The sequence below is a fragment of the Phacochoerus africanus genome, chromosome 6, assembly GCF_016906955.1.
Source record: "Phacochoerus africanus isolate WHEZ1 chromosome 6, ROS_Pafr_v1, whole genome shotgun sequence".
Classification (NCBI taxonomy): domain Eukaryota; kingdom Metazoa; phylum Chordata; class Mammalia; order Artiodactyla; family Suidae; genus Phacochoerus; species Phacochoerus africanus.
Window position 1 is genome coordinate 118,759,983 of NC_062549.1, and position 16,302 is coordinate 118,776,284.

The 16,302-nt window shown below is 39.0% G+C and overlaps 1 protein-coding gene across 1 annotated transcript in view; it reads right to left on the bottom strand.

The window, feature by feature from the left end:
• The window catches only part of PALMD (palmdelphin), a 50,680-nt gene extending 38,049 nt beyond the window's left edge, over positions 1 to 12,631 (bottom strand). The window contains 1 exon segment of the mRNA XM_047785217.1: positions 12,268 to 12,631. Within this exon segment, the coding sequence (XP_047641173.1) occupies positions 12,268 to 12,312 (45 nt within the window). The 5' untranslated portion in view covers positions 12,313 to 12,631.
• Positions 12,632 to 16,302: the final 3,671 nt, after the last annotated feature.

Consider the following 16,302-nt stretch of genomic DNA (forward strand, 5'->3'; position numbering starts at 1 on the left):
AGCACCGAAGACAAGCGTTGGTCAGACTCTGATGGGTTTCATTTCAGGGAGCAGAAAAATTTATAGACATGACAGGAAAATATTGTTAAGGAGTCTTGGACTCTTGGGTGAAGAAGCTTTAGAAGGCTGAAAGAGGCAAATGACCCAGTTTTCTGAAGAGAGAAAAAAGGTGAATTATGAATATTTAAAGACTAGTGAACTTACTGGTTAATCCCTGGCCAAGCTGTAGAATGAATTATTAAACAGTGTTGTATTTAGACAAGGAATGTTTAAGAGATAGCATTTGATTCCTAAAAACAAAGCATTTAAAACTTTCTTTTGCTTAGTTTTTTAAGATCTGCAGATGATTAAGACTATGATAGTTTAATAACAGCTAACATTTATTGAGAGCTTTTTAAGTGTCAGGAACTATTTAAAGCACTTAAATGTCACAGTTTATTTAATTTTCCCAAGTTCCTGGGAAACAGGGACCACATTTTTCCACATTTTGTGGGTAAAGAAACCGAGGAGCACAGGTGTCTAGATCATGGGAATTCAGTACCTCTTGATTTTAGCATGGCTTTGACAACATTTCTTATTTTTTTTTTTTGAAATTTATGTAAATGTGAGCAGAGAGGAATATTTATTTAAAAGTGACTATCTTGGGAGTTCCTGTCATGGCTCACTGGTTAAGGAATCTGACTAGGAACCATGAGGTTGCGGGTTCGATCCCTGGCCTTGCTCAGTGGGTTAAAGATCTGGCGTTGCCATGAGCTATGGTGTAGGTCACAGATGCAGCTTGGATCCAGTGTTGCTGTGGCTGTGGGGTAGGCCAGTGGCTACAGCTCCGATTTGACCCCTAGCCTGGGAACCTCCATATGCCATGGGTGTGGCCCTGGGAAGACAAAAAAAAAAGTGACTATCTTAACATTAAAAAAAAAACACAAAAAACCCAATACCCCGTAAGAAGAGATAGAAAAATAAAACTAAACCCAATAAACAAATAAACATGTTGAGCTAACTTTCTGGTTGAGAATTTCAAGGGTGAAGCAAAGGTGCACTGGGAGATTTTTTGCTAAAAACTGCTCTAGGTTGTTTTATTGTACAGGTTTGGAGAGTTATGAAGTAAAAGAGGACCAAATCAGGATTTCAGAATGTCTTGTTTGTTAGGAAGGATGGACCCAAATTAATGATTAATTTTATGATTAATAAATGTAAACTATGAAAACTGTAGGATATGTTCATCGAAGAACAGTTGAAGAATCCAGACCATTTTCAAGAAAAATATAAAAATCTCCCGTACTCCCACTACTTTAGAAATAACTACTGTCTACATTTTGGTGCATTTTATTCCAATACTTTTTCAATGTATGCAAACCACAGACGTGCACACTTACATAAACACACAAGAGCAAACCACACAAGGAGGCCCATGCACAGTTTTATGTTTCACCTTTTGCACTTAATACTGTGTCATGAGCATTTCTCATGTAATTACCTTTTATCAATAAAAATATTGAATTTTATTTGGAATATCATGATTTGCTTAATTAGCATTCCCTTTACTGCCTTTTAAGTTATTTTGACTCTTTTGCTGTTATAAGCCATTGCATGTAAAAAGTTTACCATTATTTCTGATTATTTCCTCAGGATAGGCCCCTGGAATTTAGTTACATAGTCAAAGGGCAGAGAGTTCCACCTGCAACCTGGGGAAATTCCTGGGCCAGGGATCGAACTCTTGCCGCAATAGCAACCCAAGCCACAGTAGTGACAATGCCAGATCCTTAACCCACTGCACCACAAGGGAACTTGAGAGTAGAGATATTTTAAAAATTCTTGATGCAAATTGGTACAAGGACTTCAATGAAAAGTTATTTTAATTTGTATTTCCACAAAACAATGTCCATCACCTCACCCTTACTAACTATGAATAAGAGCAAAAATAGTGTCTTATTTTGATGGCTTAATGAGATTTCTGCGATTAGTGTGGTCAAGCATTGTTCATAAATTTTCTTGGCTGATCGTATTAATTCTTTTTTAAATTGCCTGTTTCTGATTCTACCCATTATTTTGGTAAAGTCTGTTGTTGACCTAACAATTTGTAAGAGCTCTTTGAATTAGGAATAGCAACCTTTAGTTTCCATATAAATTGTGAATAATTTTTCCTACTTGCCTTTAAATATTATTTATGGTGTTTCTAGAAGTACTGAATTTTTTTTTCTATTGCTTTTATGTTTTTAATGCCTTCTACTGTCTGAGATACAATAATTATTCATCCATATTTTCTTCTAGCTTTCTAAAGTTTAAGAAAAACTTTTAAATCCGACTGAATTAATTTTGGTTTATGGTAAAGGCTGAGGATCTAATACTTTTTTCCAAATTTTTAACTAATCTGAAGTTTTATCAAAATTCTTTCCTATGGATTTTTTTTAATTACTCATTTTATCATTTGCTGACTTTTATCATTTACATTTTTTTAAAATGTACATTAGGGTCTGGCTGCAGGTTATCTGTTTAGTGTCTTTAATTATAGATTTTGATGCTAATACTATGTAATACCAATAAGATAAATTAACGTTTTATTGGGCAAGTTTTCCTTTGTTTCTTTTATCAGAAATGCCTTGATTAGTAGAAGAGGTTTGTTTTTCCAGTGGAACTTGTATCATTTTGTTAAATTCCAATAGAAACTAAGTGGGAAACTCAACCTCAGCCAATTACTTATCCCTCCTCACTCTTTCCAAACCAAAAAAAATCAACCATCCAACTAACCAAACAAACAAAAAAACCCTGATGGAATTTTAAAAGCTACTCTCAGTAGTAATTATCATTATACAGAGATAATCAGAGATTGATGCTGTTATATATGATTTATATCTGCATGATATATTACAGTTCATGTAAGATTAGAATTGTTTATTACACACTGAGTAATCTGACATTTCTTTTAATATATCATGAACATAATGATACCATGTCATTAGTCTTCTTTGAAATTAATTTAAATGGCTGCATGCTATTCCATTATTATATATATACATGTATATAGTCACATATATACATATGCCCTATATTTATTCTAAATTATTTTTAATGGTTTATGTTATGAACATCTTAATCCATGTTATGTGCATCTCCTCTTTTGTGTAAATTCCTTATCAATGAAATTCTTTGTCAAAGGAGAAAACACTTTGTGAGTTTTCTTTTACCAAGTGCCACATGATCCTGTTTTAGTAATTTCAGAGAGCTACCAGAAGTGAATAAGAATGCCTCCTTAGTGATTGGAATTGCATTAAACTTAAACTTGGAAATATATGACAGCTTTTTTTTTTTTTTGTATTCAAATTTTACCTTAAAGAATGGTATGGCTCTCCAGACACATATATTATATTGCTTAGTAAAGTTTCATTTTATATATATATCCTGCACAGTTCCTAAGTAAGTATAAAAATATAAAGTTTTCTTATAAATTGTGCACGTTTCCTAAGTATGATTATTTTTTTTCGTTTTAACAGTTTTTAAAAAAATGTTGTAGCTATCAGGAATGGGGTATTTTCACATTATATTTTCTGACTAATTATTGTTTTCCAGAAAACTATTGATTTTTATATATTCCTTGTATCCAACTAGTGAACTTTCAAGTTCGTTCTATCCTTAATTTTAGAGAAAGTCAAGTGAGGACCAGAGGGTTTATCAACTTTCCCAAGTCATATGGTTTGTTGAAACTAATTTTTCTATACTTTCAAAGATGATTCTTTTTATCCTACCCCTTACCATTTGCCAAATAGATCAGTAGAAATACAATTCCTCAAATAAGGGAAATTATAGCACTAAGGGCTTTGTACTGTTCAACTCTCGGCACCAAATTTTGAGTGTCACTGACATTAAAAGGGTCTAGATTGAGCCCATGATATGAGAAATGATTGAAATCAAGAAAACAAAGGAGTAAAGCTAGAGTCATGCTGATTGGGAGAAAGTTAAACGAAACTAGACGCTGGCACACTGTGCTAGAGCTCAACACAGAGGGCTGTTCTCAGATGGAATAGGGTGTTTTGGAAGGTATTCATTGACCGGATACTGGAAGTGCTCAGGGAGAAGCTGGTTAAGCATCTCTTGAGCATGGTGTAATGAGAATGGGAATCTGGACAAAGAAATCCTTATGTTTTCTTCTGGTCATATGATTATTTCTGCAGTTAGCTTTGAAAACCCCTAACTCTTAAGTTAGCCATGGGAACCAGATGTAGTTATCACTCTTACTTATGGGATGAATTAAAAAGTACAAATTTTCTAAATCCCATTTTATTTAGCAACTTTAGTCTTCTTTCCCAGCCTGGAAACAACTTCAGACCAATCTCTAACTAGAATCCAGTTTATGTTCTCCTCTTCGATTCCTTTGTCTAGTGATTAAACAAAACACAACAAGGATAAACAACAAACACAAAACAAGCCCCTGAATAATCAGAGTGATGGTAAACTTGACCATGTCTTCAGTTAAAAAAAAAAGAAATCTGTTAGCAGTTCAGATAATCATTAGTTTTCTCTCCCCGTTCAGCGTGATGATATTCATTCATCCATTTGCTCATTGACATGCATGTTTTGTGCTCTGGCTAGTGTGGAGCTCAGTGTTGGGGAGCTGTGAGAGATGCAGCAATGTCTTTGCCTTAAAAAATCCTGGCTGGAAGGGAAGAGACTGTAATGGAAGTGGGATGGGGAGAAGGTAAAAGCTGAGAATATGGGATGCTCTGAAAAACGAATCTGTCCCACCCATGTTAAAGCAATAACAAATGCTTCTGAAATGCATTGCATTCTTTCCTTTCCCACTTCTACTCCTGGGGAAGAGGAGAGGAGACTGCAGGATGTGAATGCCTGGCTTGGGTTAAAAAAAGTGGTTGAGGAAAGCAGAACCTCCATAAGTTCTCTTTGCTCCACTTCAAACTCTATTAAGGGTGAACAGCCGAGGAAGTTCTGAATGAGGGTGAGGTTTAAGGTTTTGATGTTTCTTAGAATTTATTATGGATGTCATAAGCAGAGACTCTGACATTGTCTACTATTTAATCCCTTAACTTTCCTTGGCCTTAGGTTTTTCACCTGTAAAATGGGAATGGTAACATCTGATTTTGAAAATACCTATGGGACTGTTTGGACATATAAGATAGTGAGTGTGAAATTTAAAATTTTAGTTTTTATATCTAAAAGGCTATGCAAGAATAGGTATTGTTATTATTATTTTATTTTTAAATTGAAACATAGTTATTTTACAATGTGTCAGTTTCAGGGGTAGAGCAAAGTGATCCAGTTACATATATGTGTATATATATGTATATCATATATATATACACACACACAAACATATTCAGATTCTTTTCCATTATAGGTTTTTGCAAGACATTGAGTATAGTTCCCTGTGCTATACAGTAGGTCCCGTTGTTTACCTATTTTATATATAGTAGTGTGTACCTGTTAATCCCCAAATGTTATTATTGTTTATAATTGCAGAATTCTTGGGCTTAAGAGATGCCCTTTGTATCTGGCTTTGTTAGCAGAGTTTGATTTTAAGTAGCTGTTGTAGCTCCTTTTAACGTGTTGCATTACCCCATGTCAATCACCAATGCAGTTACACATTGAAAACCTGAATCTCAGGACAGAAGCCAGGTTGGCTTTCCATTCAGAGGTTCAGAAAATAACCTGGCTCTATGTCTTACATGGCTTGACTGAATCCACTCTGTCATTGGGGTTTTACATGAAAACTGTTAAGTACAGTTCTTATTCAAACTGCTCCTATGGTGATTCATGAAAATAGACATGTCCCAGGGTTCCAGGTGAGGAAACTTTTTGAGTTTCCCAGAATGACACCACTGCCATTTAAATAAATTAATAAAATAAGACATTCTTATTTTATCTTAAGAGCATCTAAGTAGTTTGAGATTTCCTAGATTAGGAAGTGGAAGTTCTGTTTCAATTTTAGCCTGAACTATGCTGTCCTGGTTTAGACTCTTGTTAGACTTAGTCACTTAGTTTCTGGTTTGTTTTAATCTTTTTTCTAAAGAAGCAGCTTTTCCTTTTCACTATCCACTAAGTTTCAGAAAGCTCATGGGGATCCTTGTCAGTAGAGAGCTTTGCAAAGTAGCATTATCACTCTATAGCACACTGGAAAAACCTTCCCTGGTTATCAAGAAGCAGTTTCCTTCATAAGCTATCCAATTTATTATACCTCATCACACGGTCTCCTTTGTGGGTGGGCTATTATGCTTGGCAAAGAAATGTGGCATAGCGCTTTTGTTTGAAGGAAAATCTCCCTCTCTGAAAGAAACATGTAATCTCAATATAGCAGTGTGGAAAATTGTGCAGAGGCTTTATTGTTTGAACATACTGGCACAGGATGACTTTATTTAGGAGAGTCCTACCTCTCCATGTACCACCTTTATGTGAAGGTCTTGGGCGCTCGTGACAAATTGGGAGCTCTTCTCATGACTTTGTTTTAACCATGAGATACCATGGGACAATGGCTTATTATGCTCCCTTTCATTATTACTTTTAAGAAGTCATTAGAACTCCAAATAACACACTGATCCAAACACAAATTAAGGTCTAACTTCTGTCAAGATCCAGGCTGGCTGGCTCTTGTTTTCCTGCTCTCATTTGTACAGGAAGAATGAACAGGGTAAAAATGCATATGGCCAATCTGGGCTTCTTGGGCATGTGACCAGTGAAGTCATACATGGCACGGTATTTAGCAGGGCCCAGAGCTGAGTCTTCATGCTCTTAAACTTCTGCTGTTACTATCTTGAAATTTTGGATGTTTTTTGAATAGGGGTCCAGTTTTTGAACAGGGATTCCCCACATATTCATTGTTAGCTGGGCCTCACTAATTACATAAGCAGGTCCTGCTTTGAGATCATGAACTGCCTCATCATCAACTGTTAGAAGATCCCAGATATTAAAAAAAAAAAAAAGGAGGGAGAGAGGGCAAAGGCAATGAAGTGGAATGTCCAGCGACAGGAAACAGGTACTAAAGAAGGACATGTGCCAATTAGAACATGTATGTATTTACGTTGTTTTAATAGTGGTCTTGTTATTGGGTAGATTTCTGCTTTAGATAAAGAACCTTCTGCCTCCAACCTTCCTGTGTTTACAAGTCTAGAAAAAATTCCTTGGGAGTGGAATAAAATAGGGAGTGGATCCGGGGAAATATGAGAGGTCTTGATTACTTAGCATCATGGGCAGCTTTGGCTGGCAAATCTGGCTCTGTTGCTCACATTCCAGTGTGTCAGGACTTTACATGGCTCATTACCAGACGGAGTCGGTCCTGGGCAGGTGCTTGTTCTAGTGATTATCGCTCTTGTCTAACTTTGGACAGAGTTCCTCCTTCATCCATGATCCAAGGGGCCCATCCTGCCCTTTCGACTGAAAATTGTAACCCAGCCCATCCTACTCCTGACACTCCCAATGGATTCCCTTTTTGCACTTATTTTCATTTAAATGTATAAGGTTTGGCACATAGTGCGTGCTCAATATCCATTAACTGAAAAAGGGAAGAGAAAATAAGTGGGTAATGTGCATTTCTAATAGGTAAGTCTTGAGGAGGATAAAAATGTCAGCTTTTTCCTTATTCCTTTCTCCTTGCGGAATTCTTAGTTACTATTTTATGACTGTAATCTCTTGTCAGTTTAAGGCCTAGAAGTTTTTCAGTCTGAGTATCCCTATGTTATTTAATAATAGTATTGTCTTTTTTCCCTTTTTTTAAGAAAAGTTTTTTTTGGCTGCACCCATGACATGTGGAGGTTCCTGGGCCAGGGATCAAACCCACAGCCAGCAGTGACCCGAGCCCCTGCAGTGACAATACTGGATCTTTAACCCTCTGAGCCACACGGGAACTGCACTAAGAGTATTTTCTAATGTCACTGTTGGAGTGGAGATAAGACAGTGTGTTCCTTGTGGAGGAGAAGGTGCGCTGTATGTAGGATGCTATGGATCATCAGGGGATTTTTCTATTTCTGAGGGAAGTTCACCGGGGCCTTTTCATCACTTTTCGGCGTGGGCTGTGTGGACTTCCTGAGAGGGACTCTGTAGGGATAACTCTGTCGGTCCTTCATCTCACTCCCACCGGTGACATCAGTATCAGCAGCTGGGGTAATAGGCAAAGTGAATGTCAAATTGCGAGTCTACTTCAACGGCTGTCTTTTTGTATACAAATCAGCTGTTTGTTAAAATGTGTACTAACTTGAAAAGAGCCTCAAGAGGCTTTTAAATCATTGTAATAATTAATCAGTTGGAAGTGCCCTGTTTTCCACTTACAATTGAAAACTAAACTCTAAGAGATAGTTTGGCCATTAATTTAGTAAGGGAAGTGTTGGTATAGGTGTACCTCATTTTATTGTGCTTCAGTTTTATTTTGCTCTATAGACACTGATTTTTGTTTGTTTGTTTGTTTAAACAAATTGGAGGTTCGTGGCAACACTGTGCAGGGCAAGTCTAATGGCACCATTCTTCCAACAGGATTTGATCACATTCACATTTCAGTAATTCTCGCAATATTTCAAACTTTTCCATAATTATATTTGTTATGGCAGTCTGTGATCAGTAATCTTTTTGTTTTTCTTCATTGAGCGCAGTCTTTTTTTAAAAATTGAAATCTAGTTGATTTAAATATTGTATTAGTTTCAGGTATACAACATAGGAGTTCAATATTTTCATAGATTATATTCCATACAAAGTCCATATATTCCATACAAATACTGACTATATTCTCTGTGCTGTACATTACATTCTTGTAGCTTATTTTATACCTAGTTGTTTACACCTCTTAATCCCCTTCACCTATTTTGCCCCTCCCCTCTTCCCTCCCTACTCTGGTGATCGCCAGTTGCGTTCTTTGTATCTGAGAATCTATTTCTGTTTTGTTACAATTGTTCATTTGTTTTATTTTTTAGATTTCACATATAAATGAAAACATCCGATATTGTCTTTGTGATCAGGGATCTTTGATGTTACTATTGCAAAATAATGACAAATTTCTGAAGACTCAGATGATGGTTAGCATTTTTTTAGCAATATTTTGTTTTTGTCTTTTTAGGGCTGCACATATAGCATATGGACGTTCCCAGGCTAGGGGGTCTACACTACAGCCACAGCAATGCCAGATCCGAGCCTCATCTGCAACCTACATCAAAGCTCACAGCTGCACTGGATCCTTAACCCACTGAGCGAGGCCAGGGATCGAACCCACATCTTCATGGATACTAATTGGATTCATTTCTGCTGTGCTGCAATGGGAACTCCGCAACAGAGTATTTTTTTAATTAAAGAATGCATATCGTTTTTTTAGATATAATGCTACTGCATTAGGTTATGTAGTGTAACCATAACTTTTTTCTGCACTGGGAAACCAAAACATTCGTGTGACTCGCTCTATTGTGATATTTGCTTTATTGCCATGGTCAGGAACCAGACCTGAATATCTCCAAGGTATGCCTGTACATGGATAAAGTAATGAAGAAGAAACACGAGAGGAGCTGTGCAAAATAGAATCCATACTTGCTATACTGAAATCAAAGTACCTTCTTTTAACCAATTGTTTCCATGTACTCTCACAATTTTGTCCTTATTCTCTTGAAGTCTTTGAGAAGACTTCTGACTCATCTAAAATTCAGTTTACTGATATGAGAAATCAGTGGCACCATCACAGTAATTTAGTTTTCAATTCAAGAGCCTAGTGCCATATTCCATCTACTTACTGTGTTTAATCTGATTTTTTAAAAAAAGGGACCAGAAGACGGGCACTTGATTCTGTCGAGTGCTAGGCATATACATTTGTTTTTTAAATTCCTTACAGTGGAAGTAACGACTTTTTGGACATTCGAAACCATATGGAATAAATACAGCAGTGAAGATGATTTCATTTCACAGCCAGGAACTGGAGGAACAAAATTTAATGTAAAAATCCCATAGATCTTAGAATGTAAAAAGCTTTTTTTTTTTTTTTTTTCCCCAATAACGTGAAATCTCCGTGTCATTATGTTTGCCTACCTTGGGCAGTTGCCTTATGATTTTATTCTTGACCTGTATAAAGATTGTTTCCGTGTGGGGAAATAGGAGGAAAAGACTTAAAGTGAGAATATTATCTGTGAGTTTCAGTCAAGGTCAGAAATTTTGAGGGTTTTAAGTACTTCCCAAAGTGAAACAATTCCTGAAGCTCTCTCTCGACACAACGTGCTTTCATTTTCCCAGGAGAAGGGGAACAGCTGAGGGGGCTTCCTGGGTAGGGCAAGGGTGGAGAAAGCTGGCATTTCCCGGGGGTCTGGGGCGGAGAGGAGTGGATGTGTTGTTTCCATGGACACACCGCTGCTCCATTTTCCCCCTTTAGGTCGTGACAAATGTGACTGGACTTAATCTGGGAGGTGTAGGTTAGTGGACATTTGTTCCCATGAACTTTTCTCCATTTTGTCTCTACCATCTTAATACACATATCTTACTTCCAACATAGAACTGCTTTGTGATCTTACTTTGGAGATGTGCTGAATTCTTTCTAATGGACTATGTTTAGGCCAAGGAATTAATCCAGAGAGTAGTAGTTGTTGTTTTTTAAAATATCCAAAGCACATGCCAGTATATTCAGGAACCTGGTTACCCACTGGGCGGCCTGTAAGGCTTTGTGACTCTTGTTCTAGCTCTGTTTGCCTTTGGAACCTTCAGTGAAAATTCCTAACTTTCCTGAGTAACTGGATGCAGTCATACCTCTGGAACATGTGCGGCTTCAGTACGAGTTGTAAGGTGCACCCAGGGTGGGAAGGGCTAAAACAAGGGTGTGCTATGCTTCAAAAAGGAAAATGTGGCGCAAGGGGCTCCTTGTGAATTTCACTGGATACATGATTTAATTTGGTTAATTAGGAGGTAGAAGCGTCAGGAAAAGCGGAGCGTGAGCCCACACTCACACAATCTAATAAAGTAACCTTTAGAACAACAGCTGTAATGTAAGAGACCCAAGCCAAAAACAACAGAGCAGGGCCCAGTTCCTGTCCCTTAAAGCAGGACAGCTGAAGCGGTGGCTGAGTTTAACAACAGAAGAGAACAAAGCAAAACAAAACAATAAGCCAAACCAAGGTTTTCTGAAGAAGGGAAAATGTACTAATTAGAAGTTAGACATTTCCAAAGCACTGTCTTATGGAAGAGTGCCAACTTTATCTGTGGACTTTTGGTTCCTAACCACTGGCTGAGAAAAGGTTTCAGCTTACTGAGTCCTTTCTGGGAGACATTGATGGTGTCCATTAAAAAAAAAAAATTCAAAATTGAGCTTAGCTTAATAATAACTTATGCTCTGGGAATTTGAAGAACAAAGAATAATATTTTTCTACCCACGCTGATTTTGCATCAGTTTTTAAAAAGTACTCTTGACAGCTAAGTCAGTGGCAAAAAAATGCTGAAAAACAGGGATGTGGATTTCCTAAGTATTTTTTCCTTAAAGAAGTTATAAGTTGTAGCTAATGACAAATGATTGTGCCAGAGATTTTCAGGTTACTGCCAAAGAGAGGATTTTGTAAAATAAAAAAAAAAAAAAAAGCTGGATCATTTAAGGAAAGTAATTCATTTCATACTTTGACTCTTTCCCAGAACAAACATAAAAAATGCACTATTCTCCTTCCCGGTATTAACGAAATATTTTCCAAATCCATTGCATTGCATGCATTGCATTCCTTTATCAGGATCTTATTCAGTTTGTGACTCTGCTGGAAACTGATATCTTAGAATTAATTTGATATGTGCTTTTACCTACTTTTCTCCTGTTTAACGCTCAGCTTAAGTACAACATTCACTTTTTAATTCTGTTAGGCTTTCTGGAACACGCTACCACAACTACAAATAAAAAGTTTCAGTTGTTTGTTTTATTTCTTTTTCGCTCCCCTTTTTAACATATTTTAACTTTTTTGGCGCGTTAATTGTTTAAAAACGTTTCCAAGTTGGGCATCTGCTTTTTGATCTAACGCTTGTCAAATATAAACTTCAGGAAAGACTGCGTTTTTCAGGTTAACCAAACGGGCATTAAAGCTCCTGATTGCTATTTAAAACATAGGCACCGTTTTTGTGAAAATGAAGAACATTTGCCCTGTACTCAGTTTCGGAAGCCCAAGAGTTACAGAGGGTCACCAGGGTTAAGAGAGCGGCAGACACACGTCCATGAAAGGTGACAGTTCTGTTTTTCCACTTACGGGGCTCCGTGGTGGGGGCAGCTAGCAAACGTGTCTGCCTTTCCTGTAAGCAACCACCTCCATGAGTTATTAGTGTATGCAGACTTACTGTGATGGCCTGGAGTCTCTCCTTCACCAGCTCAGCTTCTTCCATTCTAGAAGTCAAGGACAGGCAGCTAGCGAGGGACGTCCAGAACTACCATACAGCAGGAGCCTCCTTGGGGAGAGGAATGGAGGTGACAGAGGAGGAGCAGGGAGAAATCCGCTCTTGCACCGGGGGAGGAAGCAGAAATCCCCGACTCGGCAGGAGCAGCGTCTCTGAGCAGATGTACAGATCAGGCCAGACAGACACATGTAATGAGGGTGTGCTGGGGAGGCAGACGCTGCGGCTGCTGGCAAGGGCTGACTGACAAGTTTGAACGGCAGCGGCACAAGCCCTTTTCCTTCAGGAGCTGCCAGCTCTTTGTTGTAATGTGCAGTTAGCAAGGCATATTTTCTTATTAACTGTTCCTTACCCAATTCCTTCGTTTCTAGGAGGCGCACAGGGAGCCCACGCGCTGAGCATTTAATCAGCCTCTGCTCTAGCTGCTCACAACTATCTCTGCGTGTGTGGGTCTGTGTGTTTGTCCAAGGTTGTTCACATGCTGTCTCCTCCAGGTGCAAAGACAGAGTCTTACCTGGACTGGGCGAGTCACTTGCTCGCCTTTCCTCCTTTGATTGCTGTTTGAAAATAATACAAACTTCTAATTCTTAGAATTTAATGTAGTGGTAAATTTACATCAGGCCGTCCTTGCCTCTCCCTCCCCCTCCCCTTCAGCAGTTTATTCTAAGCTCTGGAGTCCTTAGGTCATGGAGACATCTAAGGCGTTAATGGAACTCTGGTAAGAACTTGGTCCCCTGGCCGTGTTCAGTGTGGTTTAAACGTCAGGTGCCACCCTCTGTTATTTCTTGTCCTGGGTTTTTATAGAATGCAATTCTTTCTTGGACCTTACTCAGCAATGACACTCAGGAAGGTGCCCACTTTGACCTCCCCAGTTTTGCAAGAGAGAAGAGTGAGCCTTTGAAAGTGTGATGAGACGTTCTGTAGCTCATGAGTCCCACACCTCCTGAGTATTCCCTGGCCCTTTAGAAAAAGGAAGTCAAGCCCAGTTGAATTCTTAGGTCAAAGCAGAGGCTGGGAAGCTTTATGACTGACTTTGTCTATTTTCTTTCCCCTGCCATTTCTTTGATGAAATTTTGATGTCATAAGTCCAAATTACCATCTACCTCATCGTATATGTTTGGATGCTATCAAGGACCTTCATATCAACATTCAATTGAAGAGGTTAAAAGGACAACCCAAACCTTGAACAGGTGGTCTAATTTCCTTTGCATAATGGGTATCAGTCCTAAAAATAGCTCGTATTCGTTAGTTTTCTCTATAGGCACATGCTTTGCATCTGATTTATCTTACAAGGTGCTGGTAGATAGGTGCTATTAGCCCAATTTAGAAAATGAGGAAACTGAGGCTCAGAGAGGTAATTTGCCACATGGCAAATAAGTAGCAAAGCCAGGGTTGCAACCTGGACTGCCTGACTTTCTAATAGTCATTCCTCAGTTCTGCCTAAGAAACAGGTCAGGGCAAAACAGGCTGAAGGGTACATCGGTCTTTATGAGAAAGAGTTGGGTCTCCTGCTTTCTCCTCTGTTTAGCTCCTAGAACACTCACAGCTGACGTAAACCCCTTCCTTGGAATCTGTCGGGTATTAACTCTGGGCACCTTAGTGGCCCTGGAAAACATGAGAAGATATCTCCCCATACTGTCATTTAAAGCCACCCCACTGTAGAACCCTAAAGGGACACCCACCATTTCAAGAGCCTGAAGTCATACCTGAGAGTAATTTGTCTTTACTCAGACATCCTCAAAAGGCATGAGGGAGACTAGGGAACAGGAGAATTGGCCGCCTATGAGCCAAGTTTGGTTGCTGTTGAATGGATATTTTTTTGCCTAAAATAATCAAACCTCAAAAATGTTCGATTTTGTTGATCTGCAGATCCTGGCCGAAATTAAGGACAAGAGGGTGGTCGTGATAAATATCTCACTCAGAATTGCACATGTGCTGCTCAGAACAGACGGCAGTCATCCAATTACTAATCTGGATCTTTTCCTAAAAACAATTTCTCTCTCAACTCTCATTTCGGCTGTGGGAAAGCTCAAGTGTTTTCTAGGTTAAGGGGAGGACTAGATTAAATGAGAGAATCGGGGAACGTAGGCGGGAGCAGAATTGTGACCATTGATTGGGATCATCATGCATTTGTTTATTTAGTTGACCGAGTGCTCATATTTTAAAGCACTCAGTCTATTCTGCATTTATTTGTTGAGCACCTATGATGTGTTAGATATTGTGCTCAGCTATTTGAGATATGCGGATAAACAAAATTCCTGCTCTGCTGGAACTTAGATTCTAGTAGGCAGTAAAAATAAATATAATAAACGAGAAAAAATAGGAGGCGAGAAGATGATTATGTTAGTGTGAGTCTCTTTGAGAAACACGTGCCAAGATGGATTAAATGTGTTTGATTTTATTGGGAGAATGACAGTGTAAGAGAAAAGGGGGAAGTAGGCTGAAATGGCTGGAGCTGGGACGGTCTGGGAGAGTGCTCAGGCCATGGTGCAGATCTGACTGGCGTGAAGGTGAGAGGGAGAGAAAGCTGGTGGAGACAGCCCAGTCTTCAGTACAGAGTGAGGAAGATTGGCAAGGCCCTTGGAGAGTGCTGGAGCCCAAGCCAGCTCCCTGGGAGGTCTTGGGTCTCCCAAGAAGGAGCCTACCGTAATGTTCTTGGCAGACTCAACCAATGGCCGGGAGTCACCCCTGAGACGCATCATCTTGATGCAAATACAGGGATGGATTTCAGCGTACAAGAGCTGGGCCTTTTTGGTCAATTATATCCCTGTTGTCAGATGTCTGAGAGGCAGAGTAGCATGACTGCCACAGTGATAAATGCTGAGGGAAGAAAATAGGGCCAAGGGAGAAGAATGAAGATTGCCAATGGGTGGCAATTTAGAATTGGGCTACTAAGGTAGCTTCAGTGAGAAGGGAGCATTGGAACAAGACCTTTAAGGAGGGGTGGGCATTAGCCATAAGGAATTTGGTGGGAAGAGCAGATCAGGAAAAGCCTGTGCAAAGGCCCCCCGGTGGACAATGTCTGGTATGTTTTAGGAACAAGTCCAGTATGGTTAGACAGCGGGGGCTGAAGGGAAGTGCAACAGGAGTTGTGGTTGGAAAAGTAACAGGTCTTGGTCCATGCGAGGATTTCACCCTGTGGCATAAGAAGCAATTGAGGTGTTCTGAGCAGAGAGGAGACATGACCCAGCATGTCTCGTAAGGATGGAAGCAGGGACACAAGGTAGGATGCTCTAGCAGTAATCCAGCTGAGAAATGAGGGTGGCTTGAGCCAAGGTGGTAGCAATGAGGGTAGGGAGAATTGATTGACCTGAAGATATATTTTAAAGTAGAATCCATGGTATTTCCTAAGACTGCATATGGGGTTTGAGAGAAAGAGGATTTGTAGTAACACTAAGACTTGGATTGAGCAAATGGAAGTTGTCATCAATTGAGATACAGAACTTGTGAATTTTTTTTTTTTTTTTTTTAAGGAGGGGGTAGATACTGAGAGCTCAGTTTTGGACAAGTAGATTAGTTATCATGTGGAGATGTTGAGTAGACCATTGAGTGTATGAGTTTGGACAGGTCAGGAAGGAGGTCTATCTGGATTAATAAAATTTATTTTATCTCTGGTAGTAAGCAGGATCACAAAATATCCAGAATTATAGTCCACAAAGCAGAATAATCTAGTGAACTAGATTCAATGTTTATATATGTGTATATATATGTGACCAAAGTTAGTCTTTGTAAAATAGATACACAAAAGATCTCTATCTGCTCTCAGTTCTTGTTAAACTGATTTAATGAAATATTTTGTTGTTTGCCAGCCAGTGTAAATGAGAATGGCAAGCGTTAAAATTTGCAATCATGGGGAGTTTCTGTCGTGGCTCAGTGGTTAACAAATCTGACTAGGAACCATGAGGTTGCGGGTTCGATCCCTGGCCTTGCTCAGTAGGTTAAGGATCCGGCATTGCCATGAACTGTGGTGTAGGTCACAGA